Source organism: Perca flavescens, chromosome 23 (assembly GCF_004354835.1).
Source record: "Perca flavescens isolate YP-PL-M2 chromosome 23, PFLA_1.0, whole genome shotgun sequence".
In the NCBI taxonomy this organism is placed as follows: domain Eukaryota; kingdom Metazoa; phylum Chordata; class Actinopteri; order Perciformes; family Percidae; genus Perca; species Perca flavescens.
This window is the reverse complement of record NC_041353.1, coordinates 18,662,007-18,689,983: the sequence shown is the minus strand read 5'-3', so window position 1 is coordinate 18,689,983 and position 27,977 is coordinate 18,662,007. Positions and strand designations below refer to the sequence as shown.

The 27,977-nt window shown below is 41.2% G+C and overlaps 3 protein-coding genes across 6 annotated transcripts in view; 1 reads left to right on the top strand and 2 right to left on the bottom strand.

Annotated features, from left to right (window-relative positions):
• Positions 1 to 971: 971 nt before the first annotated feature.
• On the bottom strand, positions 972 to 9,717 carry LOC114549961 (protein LCHN). Of its 2 annotated transcripts, none has more exons than XM_028570330.1 (9): positions 8,678 to 9,717; positions 5,788 to 5,887; positions 5,367 to 5,525; positions 3,424 to 3,580; positions 3,175 to 3,313; positions 2,626 to 2,757; positions 2,340 to 2,490; positions 1,743 to 1,811; positions 972 to 1,304 (listed from the first exon to the last, which is right to left on the bottom strand). In XM_028570330.1, the coding sequence occupies exons 1-9, from the start codon at positions 9,078 to 9,080 to the stop codon at positions 1,109 to 1,111; spliced, it is 1,506 nt and encodes a 501-aa protein (XP_028426131.1). In that variant the 5' UTR covers positions 9,081 to 9,717; the 3' UTR covers positions 972 to 1,108. The 2 variants fall into 2 exon arrangements, with proteins under 2 accessions (XP_028426131.1, XP_028426132.1); XM_028570331.1 differs by lacking the exon at positions 8,678 to 9,717 and adding an exon at positions 8,152 to 8,211.
• On the top strand, positions 9,642 to 21,514 carry arl1 (ADP-ribosylation factor-like 1). Of its 2 annotated transcripts, none has more exons than XM_028570332.1 (6): positions 9,642 to 9,752; positions 10,488 to 10,625; positions 16,865 to 16,946; positions 19,286 to 19,397; positions 20,133 to 20,311; positions 20,622 to 21,514. In XM_028570332.1, exons 1-6 carry the CDS (start codon positions 9,749 to 9,751, stop codon positions 20,650 to 20,652), a joined length of 546 nt encoding a protein of 181 aa, XP_028426133.1. In that variant the 5' UTR covers positions 9,642 to 9,748; the 3' UTR covers positions 20,653 to 21,514. The 2 variants fall into 2 exon arrangements, with proteins under 2 accessions (XP_028426133.1, XP_028426134.1); XM_028570333.1 differs by lacking the exon at positions 9,642 to 9,752 and adding an exon at positions 9,775 to 10,169.
• Positions 21,515 to 21,563: 49 nt separating this feature from the next.
• utp20 (UTP20 small subunit processome component) overlaps positions 21,564 to 27,977 on the bottom strand; it is a 30,118-nt gene continuing 23,704 nt past the window's right edge. For both annotated transcript variants that reach the window (XM_028570326.1, XM_028570327.1), the window contains exons 43-61: positions 27,604 to 27,760; positions 27,375 to 27,473; positions 27,107 to 27,274; positions 26,829 to 26,995; positions 26,587 to 26,734; positions 25,945 to 26,061; positions 25,688 to 25,858; positions 25,310 to 25,441; positions 25,111 to 25,221; positions 24,855 to 25,004; positions 24,304 to 24,486; positions 24,016 to 24,147; positions 23,796 to 23,928; positions 23,204 to 23,388; positions 23,037 to 23,108; positions 22,704 to 22,943; positions 22,428 to 22,554; positions 22,162 to 22,307; positions 21,564 to 22,067 (exon numbers count right to left, since the gene is read on the bottom strand). In XM_028570326.1, the coding sequence (XP_028426127.1) occupies positions 21,912 to 22,067; positions 22,162 to 22,307; positions 22,428 to 22,554; positions 22,704 to 22,943; positions 23,037 to 23,108; positions 23,204 to 23,388; positions 23,796 to 23,928; positions 24,016 to 24,147; positions 24,304 to 24,486; positions 24,855 to 25,004; positions 25,111 to 25,221; positions 25,310 to 25,441; positions 25,688 to 25,858; positions 25,945 to 26,061; positions 26,587 to 26,734; positions 26,829 to 26,995; positions 27,107 to 27,274; positions 27,375 to 27,473; positions 27,604 to 27,760 (2,794 nt within the window). In that variant the 3' untranslated portion in view covers positions 21,564 to 21,911. The remainder of the gene's footprint in view (positions 22,068 to 22,161; positions 22,308 to 22,427; positions 22,555 to 22,703; positions 22,944 to 23,036; positions 23,109 to 23,203; positions 23,389 to 23,795; positions 23,929 to 24,015; positions 24,148 to 24,303; positions 24,487 to 24,854; positions 25,005 to 25,110; positions 25,222 to 25,309; positions 25,442 to 25,687; positions 25,859 to 25,944; positions 26,062 to 26,586; positions 26,735 to 26,828; positions 26,996 to 27,106; positions 27,275 to 27,374; positions 27,474 to 27,603; positions 27,761 to 27,977) is intronic.

The window sequence follows — 27,977 nt, the reverse complement described above, 5'->3', positions numbered from 1 at the left end:
TGTCTCTGAATCGAGAGAATCACCTGAAGTTGTGAACTGGCCCCCCTGAAGTCTTGATACTATAGCTGCAAACACCACTGGACATTTTGAGAAAAGCATATAAAGACTTAACATGGCTCTTTGTGTAACAGCTTATGCCTCTGAACTGCAGGCCCAGCTGACTGCGCCGGTGCAAATAAGCCATATGAAATAGCCTCAATGTCCACGTGGACGTCACCCTTGCCTGTTGGACAATGACATCATTAGAAAATCTGATTTGGTCTTAGCTCAGGCCAAAAATAATTGGTAACATTAAATGGCAACTTGGTCATTTCGTCGCATTCAGTGCGAGTTAAACAGCAGTGCTTACAGACGTGGCTCTTGAAGACAAACGTGGTTTGACCTGCTTGTAGTGACATAAGTTAGATTTCAAGAAAGGAGGCCCTGATTTGGACATTGATGCTTAGAAATGACATGTTTGAATCCAGCACTTGATACAAGGAAAGCAACACTGGCAGAGAGGTGCACCCTTATACCACACATACACTGACACACTTTACATTTAGAAAGGAAAAAAAAACAAAAAAATCAGGATTATTTACAGGACGGCTACCTCTCTTTTTTCTTTCACACATCAATCCTCAGTACACATTTTGTCCACTGAAAATCTCCAAAGTCTCATTCAACTTGATGTCCAAGTACAGTTCAAGCCAGTATTTATTACTTATCACCATGTTGGGGTTTGGACCTGCCGTCTATATCGTTCAAACACGTCCCAGTGTTGGAATACTGCAGCTGTATACGATCCAGAGAATCACTTTTAGTCAGCCATGGGTGAGTAATCCATCTTAAGCCTCCACGAGGCTATATCAAGTAGAACGGACCACATGACTCTTGGTTATAATACATGAGAGTTGACTGATGTTGTTGCTCTTGCCATCAGGTTGTGAGGGAGCAAAACCACGGCGAACAAAAGAAGCACACGGGGGAATTTACAAAAGAAAAAAAAGTTCCAAAGACTCCAAGAAGCCAGTAGTGCAGCACTCAAAGTTTGTTCAAGGCAAATCAACCCCACCCCCCCCCCTTTAAAACCAGCAGTGATGAAAGGTGGAAATCCACATCTGTCGTCTCAACTGCAGCACAGCTGCTCCGACACCAGGAGGGTGTCATAGCCGTAGATCTCCAGCAGGTGGAGCAGGAAGAGCCTGTCTCCGTGGGGATCCAGACCCATGGCCCTCACACTCTCCTGGGTCAGCGTGGGATCGGGGCTCCCTGCCACCTCGCTGAGGGTCTGGAAAATCCTGTTGTTCTGCTCCAGGAAAAACCTGGATCAATCAAGGTTTAGAAGTAAGTTGGTAGATTTTGGTTGGTAGATATTGTTACACGGTTCTTTACCCAGCTCCACAACTAAAATGTACTCAATTGTATTATTATTTTTAAAACAGTCCCGTATGCTTTCCTTCAACGTCCCTATGGTTTTCATTTCATGTCGCTATGCTGAACAGTAGCAGTGATAACAAGATGGGGGGAAGAGCACAAAGAAAATAAGCACAAATCTGCCCTTGAGTGGGAGATTTGATAATTCCAGTTGCTGTGAGAGGAGAAGAAAGGTCAGTCGATTCAGGCTAATTCTATTTTTCTAAGCTGCCACTGTGCTGACTGTTCTCCTCATAAAAAAGATCAAGTTGTGTCTGCTCTGCATACAGTGGTTAATCAGTAGTTATCACTCCACTGGCTGTTTAAATGAATCATGTTGTACTTACAGAATAAAGAGATCCTCTTCGCTGGACACACAGTCTCCATTCTCCTCCTGGGAGTATAGCAACATCTGCCTACACACACACACAGAAAGACAAACTCTTTATTTCTAGCTGTTTTTTTTTCAAAAACCTACAGGACAGAGTGTACTCAGCTCCTAAAACAGCTGGTCACTGTAGATTTTGTCAAATGTTACTCAAACAGGGGGAAAAAGTGAATTTGTTGGGAACTTTTCAGCTGCGCATTATACACATTTAAAGTATTTACGGCAGCAGGACGGTGTATGTGTGGTCGACTCACAATTAACTACATTATGTTTTCATGGTGATGAAAGAACATGTCACTAAGTGCAACTGTGTGGCTCACTGATGTGTTTTAAATAGTTTATTTCCAACACTGGAGCTCTATGGCCCAGAGGAAATAGGTTTATCAAACTTTGGCTGCATAGGAATACGTTTTAGTAGATTAAATGATTTGATAGTTTTGGCCTTTTTGTGGGATTTGTTAAAAATATAGAACAACACAAGCCTTAGCCTTTAATTCACACTGGTAATTATCACGCAGTGTAAGCAGTAGTCCTGTTGTTAGCAGTGTTTTCCTACCTCTGTTCCGTGAGTTTGCGATATTTCTCCCTGTCTGCGGTGCTGAGGCGGAGCAGAGGCTTCAGGCCGTCCCGGCAGGTCTTTACATTCTGATTGTCTACATACGCATCATACAGATCCTTCTTCTCCTCAAAGATCTTCTCAGTAGTACCTAAGCATACAAACACAAACAGGATCTCTAGGATTTAAGATACAGGAGATGCTAATCATATGGAATATTACTCAACTGGTCCTTTTTCAGTGTGACTTTTCACAAATGTGAACATGTTTTCGAGCATCCACTTACACGCCACGTAGGAGAGCTCGTTCTCCAGGGCGCTGATATCGGCCACGTTAACATAGAAGAAAGGGCGGAACTCGGGCACAGCCACGCCGATCCCGGGGATGGAGATGTTTGCCAGGCAACAGCAGCAGTACACTAAGAGGGAAGAGGGGGTGGAGGGTGAAATCAGAAAAATGATGCATGAGTGTGGGAGGGAAAAGAGTGTGACACAGGATGTGAATATGTGCATAACATGTGGGCTGTCCAACAGCGATACAGCTGGAGAGAAACAGCATGTACGCTGGTGTGAAATCCCCAGACTCGTACAATAAATAAATTGGTAAAAGACTTCTGTAGTGTAAGTGTAATGGGGTTCAGAGCTGTAAAATATTGTGTACACTCTTAGCCAAGTAAAAACATGAAAATAATTACTTTTTTCTAAATGAAAGGAATATTTTGACATGTTGTGAAATACCTTATTTTTGTTATCTTCTCTTTGTTAATCTTCTCATCGGACTCTAGGCAAGAACTCCCAAAAAAAAGTCAAACCTTTAAACTTCTGATAACTCTCACCTCGGTAGCAGACCACGCCCACAGGTGGAGGGGAGAAGATGAGGATGCGTCTGCGGAGGAGAGCCAGTTTCCACAGCACCATGATCTGCTCCCCAAAGAAGCGGATGAACTGGGACATGCAGCCTGCAGGGTGGGTGATCTGGTCCAGAGGTATTCAAACACAAAGGCACACAAGGTTACTGCGTCATAAAGTGGATAAAAAAAGCACATCAGCTGACATAGGTGTAGGCGTGGAAATGTCCTTCCTACCTTCATTTCAGGGTGCATGCTGTGGTTGATCGCGGCTCCCCAGGCATTGGCTGGACATGCAATAATAACACCGTCACCACCGGGGGGCAGAAGTGCTCTCTTGTCCTCATAGAAGGCCTCCAGGGGAGAGTAGTGGCCTGGGGACTGAAGCTGGAGCCTGCAGCAGGGGACAAAAGAAAATTACATTTGTTTTGGGAAAAGTCTAAACCTTAAAATGTGCATTCTTACACAAATATACGAGCAGCATTTTCTTTCCTAACTTCAGTTGACTTTTTACTTTCAGGAAAAAAAATACAGTTTCAGTTACATTGATATGTCTATGTATGTTTTACCATTTTCAGCAGCTTAGAGGAGCACTGCGGTGCATGAGGCCACTTTTTGGTATACACACATACCCTGATTTTTCCTCCAAATATATATTTATGTTCATATATATGATCCATGCAATACACATTCATTTGGCCTGGAACCCCTCATTTAGTAACGCTAGTCTGGACTATTTTGAACTGCAGTGGGCTGGGTGTCAGTCTGGGGAAAATGGGCTACCAAAGTAGAGAGGAAAACCAGCTGCTCAGCATAGCTAGACCCTGAGTATGGCTGTAGAATGTAATATTTTTTTCTATTAGGCTTTGTTAATCATTCTCTAAAATAAATAATCAACACTGCATGGGTAAGTGGGTTTCTTGGAACCTGAAGCCATCCTCTTGCTGTTAGAGCCTCCTTAAAGTAAAGTATAGTAAATGGTATCTGATCAGGAAGGCCTCTAACTATTATGTGTATCTGTGATTCATCTGTCATTATTATAGAATTAATTATTTATTTTCACCAGAGATAATTAATTAACAATGATATAAAACAGAAACAAAAATCAACTAATCCTCACATTTGAGAAACCAGCAAATCTTTGGCATGTTTGCTTGATAATAATTATCAAAAATACTGCTGAGTAAATGTCTGCCAATCTGCTAATTGATCAATGAAGTGATTATTTCAACAAAATCTGATCATTGGCCTTAAAGAGTGAATCCACCAACTAACAACACACCGTTTTTTTTATGTGTCACCTACTGTACCAAGGGTTACATACACATTTTAGGCTGCATTATTCTTTTCCATTTATTATTCCTAGCCTTGTTAGCATCATTAGCATTTCCCTGTAAAGCTAATGAGTTCCGCTAGCTGCAAGTGCCAAGAGAGGACACATTACAGACTCAAAATCAGAAACAGAGGGAAGGCGGAAGAGAGAGAAATGGGAAAGTATCCAGAAATTCCTAAATGTCTTAACCACCTCCTCACCAATAGTAAGCCCTTTCTTTCTATATAACTGCCATGGCAGTCAGCAGATGGGGAATCTGGAGCGAGCTAAGTGGGGAATGATGAGTAAGGAGCATGACCGCTGCATGACTGGAGGCCAGCAGAGGCCAGGAGTGTGGGAACTGTGGAGAGGGGAGAGCGGAGGATCAGCGAAAGCACAGAGAAAGGGGGGGCTGGATATAGAGAGAGCAGTGTTCAAAGCGAAAGTGTGACAAAATTGTGAATAGGGTTTATAGATAATGGAACTGTACCACTGTTGAGGGGAGAGAAAACAGGAGTCGAGGAAAGTGTGAGAGTGGTCTATTTTAGATGAGGGAAAGGAGAAGAAGAGTAAGGGGCCTATCTTGCACCCAGCGCAATTGCCTTTGTACACCGATGCATGTATCAATCCTCTTGTTTCGTCAAAGTAGAAAATAACCCAAAAAATACTCACATTTAGCAAGCTGGAATTACAGAATTTATTATTTTCTTAATAAATGATTCAAACCGATTAATCACTTATCAAAATAGTTGACAACTAATGGATTCACCCTTGCAGCTATAGTTCTAAGCCTGTTGTTCAGTGGAAGTAAAAGCTCCTGCCATGTGCATAAGCAGACCACTCTGTTGAACAAACTAGCTCCTCTTACCTGACCTGGTGCTCCAGGAAGCTCATGTAGCGGTAGAGCAAGGTGTAGGAAGGAGACAGGATCCCTACCGACTTCATCCTCGCACCCCTCTCCACTGTGCTCTCCACCGCCATGTTGGCAAAGCAGGCCAGGCCAAAGTAGCAGCCCTTCCGGAAGTAGCTGTGGATGGACGGGATGGAGGGGAGAGGGAGAGAGGGAGACAGACGAAGCCATGAGTCATGAAAAGCAAAGGCAATGCCAGATGGCTGGGCTTCTTTATTCTTTTCTTTTTCTGCCAAGGCAACACTTTGTGTCATTCTGCCCTGCCAGGAGGAAGACATGGGGCTGCATCCTAATACTGAAAATGAGCTCCCCCCACTTGGTTCATGTTCTTCAGGGTGTGGAGAAGGTAAACAACCTCCTGTATTGTGCAAATGCTTACATGAAGTCTGTGGTGACTCGGTGGGAGCCGCTGGCGATGGCTTTGAATTCCACTCCCTCCAGGTCCATGTCTTTGGGCAGACACCACTCCAGCATGTTTCCTATTAAAGCCACATAACAGACAGAGATAACATTTAAAACACACAGGCAAGCAGACAAGCACAGATACAACACCAGACGGTAAATACATTATCACCATTTCATTTCATGTGCACGAAAACATCAGTGACACAGCCCGACTGGATTCTTTGGAATTCATTGTAGTGGCTGAGCGCTGACGCTCGAGCGCCAGCTGAGCAAATATGGTCTGATAGGAGCCGGGAGACAGAGAAGGTGACTCAGCCAGTGTGGTTTTCAATCTTATCATTAGCTCCACAGATAAGTCAGTGGAGTTTCTGCATAAATATGAATGAGGTCAGTCAGTCACATTAAGCCTACAGGTCCGTATCATGAACCTGTGGCTGGACACAAAAGATGCTCTACAGTATATGACCAATGACAGCTGTTACTATCTTTAAGTATTTTGCTTTAAGTATCATGCAGTGCAAAGTGCCTATCAAAGCTATATATGTACAGCATTAAAAGCCCACTAGAGACACAAGATGTTTTCATTATATATTTTACGACCCATTTGTGAACAAAATGCACAAAATCGGAATGCTTTGCTTTTATTTCTGATGTATCACATGGCTCTTGATGCTTGACTAAATTCTGTAAGAAATCATTAGAAATTATTTTATACTAAAATGAATCTTCTCTAATCAATCCTCTACTTGCCCTAGTACAGTATAGACTCCGACTCATGTTCTCTCATTTGTTTGCTTAAAAAAAAAAGGAACCGGTGGTGTGTCTTGATGACATTGTTGCATGTCTTTACCCCTCCTTCACCTCCCTCATTTCCTGTCACTTCTCTGCTACACTCTCTTATAAAAAAGGTACATTAAATACCACCAAAAACATTTTAAAAAATGGGAGAAAACTCCACTTCTTCTGCCAGAATAACACCCTCGAAAAACAGCATGTAACAGGTAAAAACATAAGCTACACCTCCTTTTTTGTGTTTTCTGGTGGATTGCTCATTTTTAAGTAAGCAGAAGTGGAACTTGTAAGTTGGAAAGGGGGCAGTGTTTCAGTAATGTATTGCCAAAACATTGACACAACTGTCTCAAGTCTCAAATGTATCTTTCACATAAGAGTGACATTTGAGTGCACAAACTACTAGATATTTTAGTGTGAGCACTGAAAATACTACAGTTGTGCAACATGTTTCACACTGTGTGATCTTTGTTGTAAAAGTCTGCAAATATGAAAACATTTAATAGTACACTGAATAAAAAGGTTTGTTTTCTTCTATAGAGTCATGTGAAAAAATTAGGACACCCATGCTAAAGTTGTCTAAAAAGAGGAATAAAAAAAAACATCTTTTGCAAATTGATCTTAATGCCTTAATTAAAAAAATTAGGAAAAATCCAACTATTTTACTTTTTACCAACTAATTAAAATAGCCCCAAATCATCACATATCCTTCACCATACCTAGAGATTGGCATGGGGTACTTTCCATAAGATCATCTTTCAATGCAAATCAAACCAGCTATTAGGCTAACTGAAATTAAACCATGCCAATCTCTAGGTATGGAGAACGCTATGTGGGGCTATTTTAATTCCAAAGGCCAAGGGAACTTTATCAGGATGCATAGTATCCTGGATCCATGAAATAACTGGCCTTTAAAAATAAACATCTGCCTGCCTCTATGGGAATTTAACATAGGGGTGTACTTACTTATGCCCCCTGTATTTTAAGGAAGAACATTTATTTATTTGCGATACATTATTCATTCACAAACAAAATCAGTGTCCTTAAAGGTTGGATTTTTCCTCATTTTTTTTAATTAAGGCACTAAGATCAATTTCCAAAAGATAATTTTTTTTATTCCTCTTTTTAGTTAACTTTAGCATGGGTGTCCTAATTTTTTCACATGACTGTAGGTACACATACTGTATAATGATGCACCACAGCCAACCGTCTTGTAATATTTCATATTATAGATTTACCTGCTGTACATTCTGTTATGTTATATTACAATGTGTTGTGTCTCCTCCTATGTGTTACCATGTGAATCCTAGCTCAGATATCAAAAGAAATATGTGACATCAGTTCATTGGTGGACTGAAAGACGAGGATAACAATATTGACTGTACAGACCAGGAACTGATCCAGCTAATCTACCTGGAGTCTTATTTTATTGGCAACAGATTGAGGCATTTCCAGCAAAGCCACTATCAGATGGCAGAAAAAGGTGGAGTAGCCTACTAATATCTGTGACCCTTTCACTGAGCAAATATAAAAAAAGCTTTGTTATTACCTGTTACAACCTCACCCTATTCTCCTGGTCTCCTGTCAACCTGACATGCTGCAACATCGTAAAGCACCCAGCTCCACCCTTTATCGGGAATCTCTGTCGCAATCCAGGCAGGTTGTCTCCATCATTTTGAAACGTAACATCTTATGATTCTTAGATTAATGAGCCCTCTAGGTTTGTAACCTGATTGGTTACGTTTTTTCACAGGGGCTCATCCTGTCTTTAACATGCCCCTCATTAAAAATGTATAGGCCTGCTCTGCAGAAAGGACCAGCTAATTGATTTTTCTCACAGAACTCATCCTGACATCTTGACATGTCTATTCTGTAGTTAGGCTAACAGATGGCTTTTAATCATGTCTCTAAACTTATGGCCAGGTCAAAAAAAGCCACACCTGTAGGAGAAGGGCGTCAGAAACAGGCTTCATCTATTTTCTCTTTTCCTGTTTATAAACATGATGCGTCCCCTTCATTTGGTCTGTTGTTTAATATCGCAATGATAATTCCATGTTGAATATTTGATGTCCCACCTGATCTGGTATTAAATGTAACCACAAAGACCGACACAATCTGGTCCTTTTCCTCCCATTTCACCATCCTGTCCTCTAGCGACACCTCCCCCGATCCTGAATCCGAGAGATGCTCCTCGTTGTCGGGATGCAGGACTTCATTCTTGCCCGGCGGGGTGTTGGAGGTCGCGGGTGGGGCGCCGCAGCCGTCTGCGTTGGAGACAGACCTGCTGGGAGTGGGACCCCCTGGACCGCTGCTCCACCCAAGCCCCGGCGCGGAGCATCCTGATGAGGCACGGCTGTTGCAGGGGCTCGCCACTCGGTCCTTTGAGTGTGCTACAGCCGGTGCCGCTCCGCCAGGCTTCTCCGCGGACGGAACCTCCTCCCAGTCCAGCAGAGGTGCTCGGTCCGACCGCTCCACCATCCTGTCGGCGGTCCCGCCTCGTCAGTCTCACAGCGGATTGCAAATTATGTTTGAGCCGACAAGCACCAAGGTCCATCCGTTGATGATTACAGCTCAGAACAATTCCCGCATTGCAAAGTTATTCTGAACTGTTCAGAACGGTCGCATTTTGCATCAAATTAACGTTACGTGTAACAGCTCTCACATCTATCGTTATAATCGTTCTTGTCTGAGGTGATCATAAATTTGATGCTGTTGGGAGAGGGCAACTCCTTCGTCTAATGTGAGTTGCATTCAAAACAATTCACCAGAAGTGTCACATTGCCTTGACTAAGAACATCTGGGAACACGACACCGTTGTGGCTTCTTGAATGTACCCTGAACTACAGCGTCGGGATGAATCCTTTGTTCACAAGCAGCACTTTCGATGAAACGATTTATGTTTATTACTTGTATATAAAATCTAAAAGACTATTAATGTGTCAACTATATTGTTGACACTTTTAAACGTGTACTATTAATTGCTTTTCGTCAATTTCAGTTAACCATGCATTTTGAATATATCGAAAGTTGCGAATCAAAATCGAAGCGAGAGTTGGTGATAGTTCAGCGACACGTCAACCACACGGAAGAAGGTGTTTGCCCTCACCTGCCACTGTATTGCTGATTAGCGCCGTTGTCTTATCGAAATGGGTGAGTATTTTACCTATTGGTCGATAATATTTGTCCTGAGTGCCTAACCTATATGCGTATGAATAATTAGATACCCTGTTATGTATCTGCCTGCCTCATTTAACGCGCAGTGCGACTGTTGCTAGCTTACTAGCTAGCTAACGTTAGTTTGCTATTGACTGTGAATACCGTAACTATGTTTTTCACCCATGGTGTTTTGGTGTGGAAATCTCCTAAACGTCTTGTTTCCAAGATATTTAGGCTAACTGTTTAATCATATCTACACATTGGCTTCAAGTGCATAAGAGAAAAAGCACGACAACCTGCAGTCTTCAATTAATTAAGTCAAGCTGAAGCTAAGCTAACCTCAGCTAACTTGCTCAACAAGCTGAGTGACAGAGAAAGGCCATTGTCATGCAAATCGGGGATAGAGCTAGGGTAGGTTTGAAATGGTTCCACGTGTAGAAAAGTTCACTCATTTATGTTAAACTTTCATGCCTTTTACATTTCATTCTGTTTCTGCAATCCTTTTTAGAACTTTGGCAGTTGATTTACCATTGATTAACTATTTTATTTTGTATTATTAGTGGTAAGTTTATGCAAAGTCAAAACTATGAAAAATGCCCATCATTGTTTAGCAGAGATGTGTTAACACCCAACAAATCCAAAGTATTGAGGATGAGGCAAGCAAATGTTTTCTGTGTTTCTACTTATTGAGCACTAACTACGGGACTACCCCGTGTGTCCATTCTTCAGGTGGTTTCTTCTCTAGTCTCTTCTCGGGCCTGTTCGGCACCAGGGAGATGAGGATTCTGATCCTGGGTTTGGACGGTGCAGGAAAAACCACTATTCTATACCGGCTGCAAGTTGGAGAGGTGGTCACCACAATCCCCAGTATGTACTGGTTTACTCTATTTCCATACATATTTATTGTCTGGTCCTCCTTAGGGTTGGGTACCGAAACCCGGTTCCACTATGGAACCGGTTCCTACGCAACCGGTAGGAATTGGACCGGATAAGAACACAAATTTCGGTTCCACTTAATGAGTTGACTGAAATATTTTCCCTCTGTCGCTCCAAAACGGATGTAAAAATATCACACTTTCTCTGTAGTCTACCGTTAGCTAGCTACCGTAAATGTAAGCTACTTTTAAAATGCCATATTTTCCCTCTGGGCTCACCAAAACGGACGTAAAAAGCATATTAACCATTCACTGCACGTGATCGCTAGTAAACATATTACATCTTTGATGTCATTTTTCAGTTTTTCAAGAATCCGTTTAGGAATCAGAATCGTTTTAAAAGTACTGGTTCAGAATCGTAAAAATCCGATACCCAACCCTAGTCCTCCTTACACAACATCCTAAGATTCATATCAGTTAAACTCTGTTAATCAGATGCACTATTTTTTAACAAAATGGTATGAGAACAGCCTGTTTATGTACAGTAATAAGATTATGAATGGCATTGGCCAGTAATCCTGCGTGCAAATGCTTCTACACGCAGAGGCTTGGTAAACAAAGGCAACCCGTCTAGTCAACATTCTTCTTTGACTGGAGAGCAAATCAAAAAACAAGTTTCACTGGTTTCAATTTCATTAATTACAGCTCATAGAGTATGTACTGATGTTAGGGGGGACAGCTGTGATATTAGGATAAAAAAAACCGTTTGATTTAAAGGCCATCAGAATAAAACCTCCATAAAATGTTCAAGAATCAAAGGGGATAGGATAGTGGGAAAAGTACAAGACGCTCTAAAGATAAACGATAAATACATATAAGTATAGAGAATAAATAGTACAATGTATTTACAATATTGCCGTCACATTAAGTGTGTGTGTGTCCGTCCAGTATGACAGTATTTGTCCATGTACCTATCAGTTTATGGTTTTTAAACATTGGAATGGAAGTATACAGACACATATGTGCTACTTTAAAGCAAGATTATTTAACCATGATCAAAATCATGAGGGCCTCTTAAAGGGTATCTTTTTTTTTTTCTTTTCAACCTGGACCCCATTTTCTTATGTTTTTGGGAAAGTGCCTGATGAGAAAAACAATCTTTGAAATTGGTCCTGTATTGAGTGAATACGCTGTGAGCAGCACCCGTGAACCAGTAGGGCTGCGTACAGAATTCAATACTTTTTAGGCACAGACCGAATTGTCTCGAAAAATGCCTCGTCATTCAATAACAAATTTTAATACCTCAGTGTCAGTGAACCAATAAGCATGCAGCATGCTTCTACCAAGATCTAATCATGTCTGTGATTGGCTGTCTAACGTTACACGGAAAAACTAAACATTACGCACAGAGACGGGTGTAATGTAGACGTCGTAGGAGCTGAGAAATGAATACAAAGTTTTGTGCTGTAATGTTGTAATTTATTTTTGTTTTATAAAATTGGTATTGAAAAAAGTATCCGGTATTGAACATTTTTGAACAATACCCAGCCCTATGAACTGGGCTGCAATGTAATCCTATAGGGCAAATGTGCATCGTCCATTTTTTTGACTTAAAGGGCAGTTTTTGCCATCGGCTATTTGTCGGTTTCTTGAGCCGTGTGTCGCCAATGCGCACATCGGTTTGAATTATGTTTTTATATTTAGTATTTGCTCTCACGATCACTTACCATTGCCGGTGTCACAACTGAAATAATAGGCTAAAGCAACGACAGTTTATGGAAAGGACAAGTGTAATTATGGTCAGATCTTATGACTGATGGGGAAGTGATATTGATAAGCGTTGTGATTTATGCATTTACAGTGTCAACTTTTTTTTTGCCAGCTTTCCTTCCTCTTTTAGGAAGCAGCGACTGTATTGCGTTTTGCCTGTAAAACCGTGTCTGTGTTTCTCATATTTCTGTAGAATTATAGTTTGCTCTTCGTCTATATAAAATATGCGGCTGTGGTAGATGTTTGCGATTGGTCGTGCAGTTCAAACACCGCCTCTTTTATGTGAATGAATGAATTGAATTGGGAAACCCTGTGTTGATTGAACTAGTTGTTAGCCACAGTCGTGACACAGCTTATACGGGACCACGGTTGTTAGGTTAGCCGGGTAACTGAAAGAAATCCAGGGGCCTGTTTCACAAAAGCAGAATATATAAATCCAGGATAACTGATAAAGCGAGGCTTGACCTAGTCTAATCTGTGCATCCTGGCTTGGTGCGTTTCACAAAGGCCAAGCCAGGCTGAGGAGGAGCGACTAGGTCGAGCCAGGCTGAACTAATTCAGATAGATGCGCGTCCACGGATTTCCTCAAAAGACCGCGAGGTCGATCACAGATTTACTGATGCCAAAATGGAGAATACGCATTGTACATACTTTATACAGAGTGAGCAGCAGCTTCTTGTGGAAGTATGATGACGTGAAACACATTATTTGAATAAAAATAAAATAACGCGGCCGCTGTAACGAAACAGCGAGAGAAAGCGTAGCAGACGATCACGGACCGACTGAATGCGTAAGCAGCCTAAATATCTACATTAACTGACCACTGCTCTGAATGGAAACCGTCATAATCCTACCATTCAATGATGAGGCTACTAATCATTTGCACAAATTAACAATTGTACGCTTTGCCTTAAAAGTAAGCAGAAGATAACTCAGGAAATTTACCATGAAGATCCATTTTCTAAAACGCTAGAATATGAAGCGTAAATATCTCTTTCACTCTGTTCCTCCCTCTCTCTCATTGGCTAAAATATTAATTTCCTAAGTCATATTAACTTCCACTACTCGCTGTTAATGCAAAGTGTACAGGTGTTCGTTTTTGCAAATGACAAGTGACACATTGAATGGTTTCATTTAAGAGCAATAGTTCATAAATGTATATTTTTAGACTATCATTTAGTCTGTCCGCTATTATCTGTCACGCTTTTTCTCGCGTTTTTTTATTTTTTATAGAGGACGAGTTTCCTTCTCTACATATTATATGCCTTGCTCCCTGGTATATATGGACACAGAAAATAAAGACACTGAAGAAATTGCACTGTAAAATCTTGAAACTATAAAGATAATAAAGTGATAAATTCCATGCACACTATAAACATGAATGGAGCAGAGTATATTCATCAGTTATTTCCCCCCAGGCAAAATATAAGGTCAAAAATCATTAAGGTGTCCTCTCCCTGTTGTTCCATGAATGTACAGTAGCCTACATCACTAGATAGTTACTGGTCCAGTGAACTAAGTCTAATTTGGGAGGATTGTATAGTTAGGATATGTTCTTAAAATTGTACAATCCTCCCAAATTATAGTCCCAGTTTACTGGACAACACAAATTGTGTGCTAAGAATGCCAAATACAATACACATGGAAGCAGAACAAACATGATCCTTATTGTTAAAGAAAAAAAAAAGAAATAATTTAAGGTGCATTGGGGAACTATAGAAATGTACAGCATTGTATGTATTGCCCTTAGTAACAGACTTCATTTAAAACTCATTTGAAATTTTATCAGCCTTTTCTAATTATCTCAACAACTGCCATAATATATTCATCAAACTTCTTACAACAATATGAACAGCAGTCTTCATACAGCAATATAACAGTAACAATGACAAATTTATAATTATAAAAAAAAAATAATGGTCACAACTTTAAATAATAACAGTACTCAAATGAACAGCAATATGCACCTGTTGTATTTTAATCCAGGCTAATAAGAAAAGGGTAAAACCACTGCTGAGTGAACAGAAAAGGTTCCAGGATTAAATAAATCCTGGCTGTTAGCCTGGTCAGGACCAGGCTAGCTGCACAGAATAAATCTCCATGGTGATTTATGTGCCTCTGCTTTCGTGAAACCGAGTCAAGGCTAAATTCATCCAGGATAACCAGGAAATCCCGGCTTAATCCCTTATCTTGGTTTTGTGAAACAGGCCCCAGGGCATGTTGATCTTGATTCATAGTACAGGCTCAGGTTGTTTTTCTAAGTGCCTGACAACATTATGGACAGGATCCCTACAGAGAGAGACCTTTTTTAAAGCGTAAAATCCTCTTGGTTTGACCAGAAATGGCTCTGAAATCGCTATTGCTAAACCCCCCAGACTCCATTTAACAACAATACTGTTAGGATAATTATTCATCAAAGAATGGACAAAATCACTGGAGTTCTCTCAAAGTTTTTTACTTGCAAGTAGAGTCATTTTTACAGCACCTCAGCTCAGAAATACTAAAACAGCAGTTTGGATGCAAATGGTTTAACAAAGAAACTGAAGCGGAACCGTTCTAAGCATAGTTTTTCTAACAGCGTGTATAGAGCCAACATATTTTCACATGTGAATCGGTAAAGTGTGTGTTTATTTAAACCAAAACTAGAGTTGTGATTGTTGCTAAAGTGGAAAGACGACCATAAACAACTTTTTATTGTTTTTTGGCGTCTTTCAACTTTAAGTGTATTTTACAATGTTTTTTTTTTTTTTTTTTTTTACATGGAGTCTGGTAGCTTTAGCAATAGCAATTTCTACTGCATTCTGTATGAAACTGTACAATGGTCCTCCCTCTCCCTCAGAAGGAAATTCCATTTATTGATTTTCACTGCTAAAGCACTAATGGGTAAATTACCCCACTCCATTTCAAATTTGCTTACTTACCATAATAGTGTTTACAGGACAAGGTCGTCAAAAAAGAAATACTATTAATTATTACATCAACAAGAACAGAACTTGGTAAAACAGCTTTCTCATCATATGCACCAGATGTCTGGAATGAACTCAAACACCTTAAATCTAGAATCACTCCCACCTTTCAATACTTTTAAAAACCTTTTAAAGTCAGCTCTGACTGAACAGCGTAATTGCTTTTAACTAGGTGCCCTTTAAGTTGTATGTCTGTATTAGCTTAAGTTAAGTGTAATATCTCGTTTGTGTTCTAGTATGTATAGTACAGAGATTTGTGGTGTAGTATGTAACCTTTGTCCTGTCTTTATGTATTTCAAAACTTTTTTGCTGGAAGTTTTGGCCAGGACTCTCTGGGAGTAGAGTTACTGTAACTCAATGGGACTTTTCCTGGTTAAATAAAGGTTGAATGAGGAAAAAAAAAAAGTTTATAAAAAAGGATCTTACTCTTTAACAGAAAGGTCGACCTCCTTAGAAATCTTGTCCATAATGTTGTCAGACACTAGTCTGAGCCTGCCAGTGGCAAAACAAGCACTTTTTTGGACGTAAATTGAAGATGCACAATCGCCCAATAACTTGCACTGTAGTTTGTTTTTGCCAACTGCAGCGATCTTGCTTAATACTGGGCCAACGTAGGCTGAAAAATCCCCAAAGCTACCCTTTTATTCTGTTCATCTATGGACAGGTTTGCAAACAAAACTCAGGGGGAAGTAACTATGATTAGTACTTCTACCATGACCGCACAAACTTTGCTTACACACGTCCTGTTGCTGTGGTTTGATTTGAGGGTCTTTTGTGGAGCACCACATATTTAGAATAAAGACAGAATACTATAGATAGTAGGTTTTCATAATTAAAGGAACCCTGACCAATTAGTTGTAGTGGTCTAACTAATTTGAATCAAATATGCTACAGTCTCATGTCAGAGGGACGTGGTGCGTTCCATTAACCTCGGAAGCTGGAGCTGGGTATGACATCACACCCGAGTTGACTGCGTTCGATTTAACAAGTGGGAATTCACAGAGGGGTTAGCCGTTGTTAGCATACCAGTTGATAGCAACGCATTACGCTATCTTTGTGCATACAGAACAGCGTAACAGCATGTTCATTGATAGAAGTTTGACCATACTGTATGTAATACTGTATTAGGGAGACACAAATAGGACAGAAGTGCTAATAACTGTACGTTACTAACAGCTCTCACTACTGTTGATGCACGGAGCAGCCGTGTTGGATTTTGAGCTTGGGGTACTGTGAGGTTGTCTTGACTTTGAACTCCTGGAAATCCGACTTCCGATTACAAATGGAACGCACTAAAAGATTTCATGAGACTTACCAAGTACAAAACAGCATCATTATTATCCTGCTCCTGCCCTTCTCTCACGTTACTGCAGCGCATATCATAATCACAGTTTTCAGCAGAAAATTCACACTGCACATCCAGATCAGACGGTGGTAATAATCAGGCTCACATTCTCTGCCCTGACTGTACCTAATTGGGTTTCTCTCCACACAGCAATCGGCTTCAACGTTGAGACAGTCACATACAGAAATCTGAAGTTCCAGGTGTGGGATCTGGGAGGACAGACGAGTATCAGGTATTTATTTATTTTTTTTTTATTACATTTTATTTTTCAATTCAATTACAATAAAAGCCAGATAGATTACATACAATACAATGTCCAAGAGCAAAAACACCTTTGCTTTTTTTGACAACTCTGCAAACCCTTGGTGTTCTCTCAATGAGCTTCATGAGGTAGTCACCTCAAATGGTTTTCACTTCACAGGTGTGCTTTGTCAGGGTTAATTAGTGGAATTTGTTCCCTTATTAATAAAAAAGCAAAGGCTGGCTACTTTGAAGAATCTAAAATATAAGACATGTTTTCAGTTATTTCACACTTTTTTTGTTAAGTACATAATTCCATATGTGTTCATTCATAGTTTTGATGCCTTCAGTGAGAATCTACAATGTAAAGTCATGAAAATAAAAGAAAACGCATTTGAATGAGAAGGTGTGTCCAAACTTTTGGCCTGTACTGTATATACACAAAAAAGTTTGATTCCTAATCAGATGATGATGAATAAATAAATATAGAAAAGTAAGTAAATTAGGGATGAAAACAAACTTATATTGTAAAAATATACAATAACGAGATGCACAATCACACTATAAATGTATAACTTAATTTCACAACAATATTAAAAGATAAATAACTGATAGTGTTAAGGCAACTCATCAAATACATTCTTATAACAGTTTATAAATGTATTGCTTTTTTATTATTTATTAAATAAAGTGATGTAAGAAGTGACTTAAATTCCACTAAAAGAGGGAATGAGTGTTGAGAACCTAAGAATGTTTTCTTCTGTATGAAAAATTCTCCTAGTAAAATAAAAAGGTCAACCACATACATAGATGTAGCCGTACTATTGTCAGACTAATAATAAAAATAACAATATTGTAACGTATTACATCCTTTAAAGTAAAAGTATGAAGAACCCTGGGGGGATGGGAAATTAAACCATTTAAATCAGACCAAGATTTCAATGTAGCTTCACATTTGTTTCCAGTTTATATCTTCCAAATGTGAATTCCAGTAAGACTTTCCTCTTGGAATCATTTTTTGTTTTTTTTACAATTCTCATGTAGTTCAATACCATTCAAAGACAATGCATATGATATATTTACTTCATTAAAACAAACAGGACTCTTAATCAGATGGATCAAACCTGAAGGAATGGTTTTAGTTAAGACTGCCGATGAAACTTTTGATAAAGCAACAGGAAGTCTGTTTGGTGAGTAATCACATATCAAACCAAAAAAAAAGACCATGTGGTTACGGATGAAGAATCAAATAGAATTAGGGTTTGACAGGCATCTTTTAAGCCAGTTAATTTAAAAAGCATTAACTGTATCAATACAATTTCAAGCTTCAAGACCAGCTTTCTTTCTGCTGTTAGATAGTACTGCTTGTTTTGAAACTTGAGTTTTATTTTCCCAAATAAAATCAAGGTATAACTTATTAATATCATTGGCGGTGGAATCCTTAACAAAAAGAAAGTGAAGTGTGAACAAAACGAGACAGGCCTTCAGTACTCTGCCATGCAATGTTAAGTCCTTAGGTTGTACGGTGGCTGATGGTGGCTGTGCTGCGGAGCTTCCTGTAGGCCTAACATTGTTTTACTGGTAAACAAGGAGAAACCCTATGTTAGTAGAAATAATAAGGATGTGTCAGTGTTAATAATCGGTTACACTTTACTTGATATCTACATAAGAATGACATGACACTGTCATGAACATGTCATAAACATTAGAAACAGTCATAAATGTTTGACCTAACGCTTCTTTTATTAAGTGCCATTCGGTTGTTGTTATGACACTGCTTAATAAACCTACAATTAAGTTTTTATATTAAATTGATATAGCAAACAGTTGTCTATACATTCGGCAGACACCAGTTTTATTTTTAAGTTGTGTTTCAACCTGATGAATGGAAGTCCAATATTAACTCTGGTTTTGCCTTTTTGTCTTCATTCTTGCACCTTGTTTGGTTGCTCTTTGATGTAGGGCTGCTCGATTATGGAAATAACATAAGTTTTTTTGTCAATATTGAAATCACGATTACTCATTGACTTTTGGAAAGATGTTGCATTTATCAAACTTAAAAAAAAAAAGTGAAATCAACAGTGAAAACGCCTTAAACTGTGAAATTTCCCGTTTGAACCTTTTTTTCTCCATTTTAGAACAAAAGACAAAATAAGAGTGTACATGCAAAATGTAATTATTGAGCGCTTACATTGTTTTTGTTATCACTAGGAGCTGAACTGACATTGCGATCAAAATTTGATTAATTGCACAGCCCTACTTTGATGGCGCTCCTCTTCTAACTCTCCATCCTCCTCATGTACCCACCGTGCTCCTCCCTCTGCTCGACAGGCCCTACTGGCGGTGTTACTACTCCAACACAGATGCAGTCATCTACGTGGTTGACAGCAGCGACCGCGACAGGATGGGTATCTCAAAGTCTGAGCTGGTGGCCATGTTGGAGGTAAGCGGGCTCACCCTCAACTACAACCCATTACACAAAGTCCAACCAGCATGCTGGCGATGTAGAGAGTGAAATTACTCAACAGCTATTGGATGGATTTTTATGACATTGAATGTTTGCAGAGGATCAATCCTAGTCATTTACCCACAATACCTCTACTGCCACCATGAGGTCACACTATACATTTGTCCAACACTGCTTCTTGACATAAGTAATTGTTAAATTTCCATAAAAATTGGGGTGCGTTGCTGTAAACAAATCCATTTTAATCCTATAAAAACCACTACTGTACTGAGGACTTTGTTGAAATACCACTGAATTTAAGAAGACATGCCTTTATTTATCCCTCGAGGGGAAGTTCACAATGTATAGCATTACAATATTTTACACTGAAAACCATTTGTCCTACCACATTTTTGTTCTTTCAGGTTAACCAACCAGGTTGTCCAATATTTTTATTTTAGATGCTCAAATTTAATTAGTCAAATTCTGAACTAAACCTTAAATGGGGTAAAGAATTCAGATTACAACACCGACAATGAAAAATAAAATTGAGCTTCTGGGACACCATGGTTTTGAAGTGCACCTGTTAAAATGACCTTGTGAAATATTTCAAAGCTATTAATTCAGTAGTTTAGTTGCTGGTTTTGACTTCCATTACACAGATTTGTTGTTCCTTGCCCTTTGGCAAATCTCTGGTTCATCTCTTCTTTTTTTACCTTGTGTTTTATTCAGGAGGAAGAGCTGAAGAAAGCTATCCTGGTGGTATTTGCAAACAAACAGGACATGGACCAGGCCATGACCCCCACTGAGGTGGCCAACTCTCTGGGCCTTCCCGCCCTCAAAGACAGAAAATGGCAGATCTTCAAGACCTCGGCCACAAAGGGCACAGGCCTGGATGAGGCAATGGAATGGTAGGCTTTCACCACACTTAACTATATTTAGGGAATAAATAATTTTAAAATAAGTGTACAGTAGGAAAAACTCAAAATCCTCTTTGATATTTTAAATAAGGTGTGAGGATTATTTTAACAAAATTTGTATTTGTCAAAAGCTCCCAGTCAGAGGTGAGCACACCAGCCATTTTAAAGCAACAGACAATGTGAAGATCTCAAAGTGCGTTAGACGACATTACTCGTTCTCTTCAGTATTGGTTCATATTGCACAACGTGTTTTCTGTTCATTATTTGCCTTGGCTGAACTGTATTTGCTCCGTCTTCGCAGGCTGGTGGATTCCCTGAAGAGTCGGCAGTAAAGGCTCCCACCCATTCTGTATATACTCCTGACCTTTGATCCCTCTGTATGAAGCCTTGTGACTGACCCATCTCCACGACCCACTGGACCAGTAATTGCACTCCTCCCCACCTCCAACCCCACTGAAGCCTTGGCCAATCCCTCCCAATGCCTTTCACGCCTGGGACTTACAAGAGAAGGCTGCAGTAACATCTGGTTGCCCGAGGAAGTGAAGGTTTTAGAGAGCATGTATGACAGAGCGGTGGACAAGTTAGTAACTACATTTTTGTGTTTTGGAAATGCAAAAAAAAAGTGTGAACCGACGAAATGTTGCTAATTTTACAATTCCATTTAAGTATCATCACTAAAATAAGGCTCTGTAAAAAATGCTGTCCACTCTTACATTTCCTTGCTGATCAATGCATGTTAGCTTTATCTTCTCTCAGAGGGGTTACGTAGTTTGCATGTAGTAAAAAGTCAGCAAGATGCAGTGTTTACTTATAGGCACACACATTATCACTGAGAAGCAGCTACCTGATTGCACGAAATGTTAAGATTTCTTTTTGGAAATTCAGCCTCAATTAGTGGAAAAAATACCACTAATACCTCCTCTGGCCAAGTGTTACTGCAGCCTGGGCTGATTTTGTACTATATCGTTAGGTAGATACAATGTCATGGATTTATATTGTTATTTGCCTCCTGTTATTTAAAAGATAATTTAGTAGTTGAAGCCTTTTTCCATCGAAACCCTTGAGTGCAGCTTTGGCATATTAGTCATTTAGTTACTGAACACTAACTGTATGCTCAAAGTTTTATGGTTGCATATTTATATCTGCTTGTACAGTGAAAATGATTCTCAGTAAAGATTGCTATCAATGATTGTACCATTTTGTGTTAAGGCCATTTGATTTTCAAAATTGTGATACAAGAAGATAGATTGGTAAAAATGTCTTTTTGTTTTACTTACAAAAAGTTGTACATTTAATTTCACAGGATATAAATCTGAGGACAATTCGACACTTCATTCACAGCAGGAAAATAAAAAATAGAGTTCATAGGAACTGATGTCATTAGCGAAGCTATACAGAGAAATCCTGCTGTGTAACAGCTGTTACTTGATTTCTAATTCCTTTTTAGAGTCTGATGGATTAGATTATCATTTTGCATGGTTAGTTGGGGTTTTCACAAGTAGAGTCATTGAGCAACAGCATGAAGTGAGACTGGAATCTGCAGCTAGTTAGCCCACAAGATGTCTAGCTAATGCCTGCTAAATCCCAGGACTCACTGCACCATGGCCAGGTCTTTGAGCGCGTGGCTCCGGTGCTTCTTGGCTTTGTATCCGGGCCGAAGGAACTCGATCTTCCTCTTCTTTGCTTCGATTTTGTTCTTATGCTTCTTGAGTTTCTTCTTGGCTGCGATCTCTGGGTTAGCCACCGCCTGGGAAAACAGGAGACGTGAATTGATTGCTAGGAATTAAGTTCTTGCTTTTTGTGTGCGTTTTTGAATGGGCTTTGGTGTCCATCACACATACCTGCATGGCTCTGTGTCGTTTGCGCGTCGCTCGCCTCTGTGAAAACTCCTTCTGGACAGCAGAGAAGGCCAGAGAGAATCTCTCCAGCCCCACGTGTCTCTTCAGCAGCTCTATCAGCTCCTGTGCCAGGTTCTTCAGGGTGGGATCTGGACAGAGGGAGGGGCTCAGAGGAATCGCTAGCAACTTTTGTAGGAAGTCTGAGGTTTATTTTACTGTTACCATATTCCCACTTGACACATTTTTTTTAAAACATTAAAAGTGGTTACCTTGGTCAGCATAGGTGCTGTCCAGCTCCCTGTATAGAGGAGTGATGATGGTGGCCAGATAGGGGCCGAGTCGCTCCTTCCCCAGGTCCATAGCTATCGCGCCCAGGAACTTAAACACACACGTTCTCTGGGGGAGAGAGTAGAGGCAAAGAAAATTCAATTATATTACAGTTCGGTTTATGGCGCCCTGAGATTCGATAAAGACCACTAAGTTTAGTAAGTCACGGCTCTTTGGTTTCCAGTCATTGGAGGAAATGTGTGAAGTTCAGTGTGTACCTTCAGAGGAACTTTGGGAGTGTATGCTGCCTCTCTCTTGGCCATCAGCGACAGCTTCTTCATCAACCACAGCAGGGAGGGAGGCCGATCATCCTTGTCATCCTCTTCTTCTTCCTCATCCTCCTCTTCCTTCTCGTTGTCTCCGTTCTCCCTCTGCTCTTCTTCCTGAGAAGGTGTGACGTCAGACTCGGGGGAAACAAGGTATATCACTTTGCCGACGAACAGTAGGTTCTTGATCACCTGTGGGCGGAGCGGAACATTCCGGTCAATTAAATTGAATGTGCAATTTGAATTTGGCTTAGACAGAAATGTGTTTAGGTGGAGTTTGGGCACCTGCTCTCCTGACGCCGTGTCTAGGAACTTTGACTGTAGCTGATGGCAGAAAGATAACGCCAACTCTCTCATCTAAATGTCAAATAAGGCAGGAAAAAAAAAAATTGGTTCAAACAGTGAAAGTAGGATGCGGAAAATAGATCACAGCTGGAAAAGTGAGTCCTAACCCTCTTGTCCAGTCTGCTGGTGATGAAGGCTGTGGCTGGTGACAGAGGGGAAGCATCCACTTCCTCTCCTCTCCAGAGAGCAACCAGCTGCTCCGCCTGATGGGCTGCAAACAGCTGACCAAAAAGCTGCGAGGCGGTCAGCCACACCCAGCAGTGGGGGTACCGCAGGTGGGCTTCGATGTGACCTGCAGAAGAACAAAAAACCATGAGTGTGTTTGGATATGTGTAAGTAGAGCTGGGCAATATATAGATATTGTGATATGAGACTATATAAATCGTTTTAGATATCTTAATATGGCATAAGTGTTCTCTTCTCCTGGTTTGAAAGGCTGCATTACAGTAAAGTGATGTCATTTCTGAACTTACCAACTGTTCTATTATTTAGAATTATTTACCCACTTAGTCATTATATCCACATTACGGATGATTATTTATCAAAAATCTCTTTGTGAAAGCACCAATAGTCAACACTACAATATCGTTGTGGTATCGATAGAGGGATTTGGTGAAAAATATTGTGATAATTGATTTTCTTCTTATCGCCCAGCACCAAGTGTAAGCAATAGCGAGGTTGTGTGTGTCGGTTCTTTACCCCAGATACGACTGAGTGTGTCGTGAGGCTTGCTGAGCTCCAGCAGGCCGCAGTGTTGGCTCAGTTTGGTGATGAGAGTCAGAAAACTGAACAGCAGCCTGTCTGCTCCCCTCTCATCTTGCTCCTCCTCGATCTGAAAGACACGCAAGAGTTAGGGTGCTTCCTTTTCCGCGCGTTTTAAACTTCTCGGCCAAAAGGCGGTCCGAGTGTGTCGCCTCACCTCTTCGTAGTTGTCAGGGTTTATCGCTTTCTCCAGCAGAGGCAGCAGGTCGTCCATGCGACGGGCAAACCTCTCCTCCTCCACCTCCACGAACAGACCGCAAACCTGAGCCCCGAGACGCCGCAGGCTGGCCTGGGAGTTAGAGCGGGTTAGAGGGTTAAATTAGAGCTCATTCAGAATGATCAGTGACCACCACAACTGTAAAGCACACAGACATGTTAGAAATAAAACAAAGCAGCTGATTTAGATTCATTTTGGGGTAAAAGTGGTGCCAGAGTGTACGTGTACCTTCTCTGCATTCAGCCAAGTGTCGACGAGGGAGAACAGGGTGTTCTGGTTATTCAAGTCCAGCTGGGTCAGCAGCGTCTTGATGGCCATGGCGGCCATCTTCTTACAGCGCGCCGAGTCATCGTTGACCACGACCAGGGCCAGCGGGGCGAAGAACAAGCCGCTGTGCTGCAGCAGCAGTTTCTGAGCGGAGAATGATGAAAAAAAATAGTTTATCATCGATGGTCATATGTGTTAACTTTAATGTTGAAACTAGTGATCTAGGTTTATCAATCATTAATATTGAGACCTTTTAATGTTGGATTGATGATTATGGATTAAATGCGGTCAGTTGCAATTATATAAGCACATAATGTAATCTGAGAACTGCTACCCTGATTAAAAAAAAACAATGCAACTGATCTCAGCTGGTATTCTGTCTATAATGGGAGTGGAATGGAAATTTCTAAGTGACCCCCAAACTTTTGACCGGTAATGAACATTCACAATTAACCAAACTTTCAGTTTTTTTTTTTGGTCCACATGCAGACTAGAGAGGAAATGTTACTCACCTGAGGGAAAGTCTGGAAGATGTAGGCCAGCATCTCCAGCACAGACTCCCTGCCTGTGTCGTGCTCATAGGGCAGCTGGGCCACCACAAAGTCCAGGTGCTCTCTCAGCTTCTTCCCCAGTGGGTAGTCCAGCAGGTATTTCAGATAGATCTACAAAAACATCAACACTGGCTGAACACACGATTTTCAAAACATGTTCGTCATTCAGTATTCAGCAGGGAGGAAAAATGTGGTGTTTTTTTAAATGTGCGAGTACCTGTCGACAGTGGATTCTGATCATAGCGTTGCTGCCGGTGACAGAAAGCTTGGCCACTTTTTTCATCACCTGCTCCATCTCTGGGACAATGAGCTTCCTGGACAGAATCGCCTGGACAAGACAGATACACATGTAAACACACACAGCTCAGGGGGCAGGTTTGGTTTCTGGAATTTTTTTTTTTTTCCACACTCGCTACCTTCAGCAGGCCAAAGGCGGTGGCCTGGCGAGACTGGTCGTAGATGTCCTCCTCGGCGTATCCCAGCAGCACCTGCAGCTGGGTCTCGGAGATCTGGTTGCTTTTGACATTCTTCACCAGTATGGTGATGGCCTGAGAGACAAATGGACAGAATAAACATAAATCAAAGCAGCAGTTGTATCTTTATTTGTCTCCAACCCAACACATTTGCATGATTTCATACTTGATATTTCTTTAAGGATTTAATTACTCTTCATTCCCTTAAAAAGCCTTACAATATTCCAGAAAGTTGCAGTTATCTTACAGGAACATAAACACCTGTCCTCAGCTAGCACCTGTTTATCTTCAGATGGGTATATTTATTACTATTAGCGGTACCTTGAAGCAGTTCTGAACCAGGTTGTAGTTCTCCCCGCGGGCGGCTCCGGCCTTGGAGTAATCCTTCAGCAGGACAAAGAGGTGCTTAGTCAGCTGGTCGGCGTTCTGCTCCACTGCTGGCAGAGGGAACTTTAACAGCCAAGTGAACGCCACCAGAGCCTCTGTGATCACCTGGGAGGGAGGGAGACGAAGGAATGTTAGAATCTCTATTTGAGGCTGATTAAAAAGATACCCATGTAAACATAAAATGCTTGTACCTTGACATGCATGGAGTTGAGGCAGTCGAGCAGCAGCAGTACGAAAGGATCCAGCATCTCCAGCGCCGAGGCCTCGGACGACGACACTTTAGATTTCTTCAGACTCAGGTGGAGCAGCTGAAGATAGAAGGACACGCAGGATGGCAAACATTTCAGAAAACAAACCAACTAATCTAGTACATTATAGAACCCTAGCTCAGGTAGTCAGTCCCTCCAGAAAAACGTGATTATGCGATCGCATAATTCAATGCATAATAAGCCAAAGTCTGCATATTTATGTGAGGGCCGCATTTTTTCCAAATAAACTGCATTAATTGCAGATTTCCATACAAAAATATGCAGGGCTTGCATGATTTCATTTTAAAGTTGAAAAATGTTGCATTTACTTCACACAAGAGCAGCCATTTTCCGTTATGAAGTGACGTAATTACGCGATGCGAACATCATCGAAAAGCATGGTGTTGGGGGAATACATTTTTTTTCTCTTTTTCAATAAACCGCAGTTTTTGCAAGTTCCCGCAATTTCATTGCATAAAATTGCATATATATCCCGCATATTCCATTGCATTGCGTTGCCCGCAACAATCACAAAAAAACTCCACATTTTTTCTGGAAGGACTGGGTAGTGATTTTAATGTGCACCTTGAGGCCAGCGTCCACCAGGATGTGCATGTTGGTCCGGCTGCTGACTGGAGCTTTCTGACCCCCTCTCTTTGGAGTCGGAGGCAGGAGCAGACAGCTGGGAGGAGGCAGTCGGGGGTCTGGGGGAGGCTTAGCTGAGGCTCTCTCTCTATAAAATACACACACACAGTGTCGTCGGTGGTAAATAAGCATCAAAGTCATTACCTGTATATCTTGGCGTGGGTGTGTGTCTTCGTTCATACCGGTCTCTCTTGGTGAGCAGCGGCAGACTCTGGCTGACCAGGCTGTGGCACAGCAGCAAGATATCCTGAGCAGTCATGCCCTCGTTGACGAGCAGACCCAGGACCAGCCGTCGCAGCACGGCGCTCACCCGGTTACACACCTTCAGACTGCAGGAATTCTCCAGAATCTGAAAGTCAAAGTTTTATGCTTATGTACACCTGCTTTTGTTTTAAGGGAGGAAAAAAAAAAAAAAATGATCTGCACTATCATCTGAGTTTAAATATAGTGATCCCCTCACCTCCTTGAGTGGCAAAATGAACTTGGTGACGCTCTCCTTACTGCAAAACTGGGCCAGCAGCTCGTAGGAGTCCATGCTCTTGCTGTGTCGCGCCTCCATCAGCTTGGAGACGATCCCCTTCACCTCCTTCTCCTCGGCCACGGGCCCGAACAGCTCGTTGTTGAAGATCTGACCAACAGGGAGGAGGAGGAGAAGAAGAAATGCTGAGCCCCCTTTATTATTTGACGTAGTGGAGTCTAGGTGGGTTTGTGGTGTGAAGCGTTCTTACATCGATGAGCATGTTCATGCATGGGTCCAGGTCTCCACTCTTCAGGGTCGGACTGAGGACGGACAGCAGCTGGTATACTGTGAATGTTAGCACGTGGACCTGGGGGGCACAAACAGACAGACATATTAGGAATTTTCAAAGACAATGCTGACATGCTGAAGTACATGCGAGAAGATAGCGGAACAGCTTTTCTTTTACTCTGTGTGTGTGTGTGTGTTTGTGTTCCTACCTGGTAGCCCTTGGCCAGGAGCCCCTGCATCTCTTTGAGCAGGTACTGCAGGTACTTGCAGCCTAAAGTCTCGATGATCTTCACCAGAGTTCCCCTCGCCACGTCGCGGATCTCCTGGAAGCGGTTCCTCAGCACCACACACACCTTGATCAGGATCCTGGATGACACACACACACACACACACACACACACATTTACCACACAAACTAGACAAAATAAGCATTTTTACCCTCGTAGCATTTTCAGACGTTCTTGTTGCAGCGATAGAGGCAGTGATGTTTACTGTACCATGAATGGTGCCTGTAGTGTGTAAAGGGCATTGAGTAGTTAAGACTAGAAAAGTGCTATATAAATACAGTCCATTTACACACACA

Coding starts and splice junctions, on each gene's coding strand:
- LOC114549961 (XM_028570330.1), bottom strand. CDS start 9,080: ATGGTGGAGCGGTCGGACCGAGCACCTCTGCTGGACTGGGAGGAGGTT. Junction 5,526..5,787: donor CGAGTCACCACAGACTTCAT/GTAAGCATTTGC, acceptor GTCCATCCACAG/CTACTTCCGGAAGGGCTGCT. Junction 2,491..2,625: donor CGAGCTCTCCTACGTGGCGT/GTAAGTGGATGC, acceptor TTGTATGCTTAG/GTACTACTGAGAAGATCTTT.
- arl1 (XM_028570332.1), top strand. Junction 10,626..16,864: donor GGTGGTCACCACAATCCCCA/GTATGTACTGGT, acceptor CTCTCCACACAG/CAATCGGCTTCAACGTTGAG. Junction 19,398..20,132: donor AGCTGGTGGCCATGTTGGAG/GTAAGCGGGCTC, acceptor TGTTTTATTCAG/GAGGAAGAGCTGAAGAAAGC.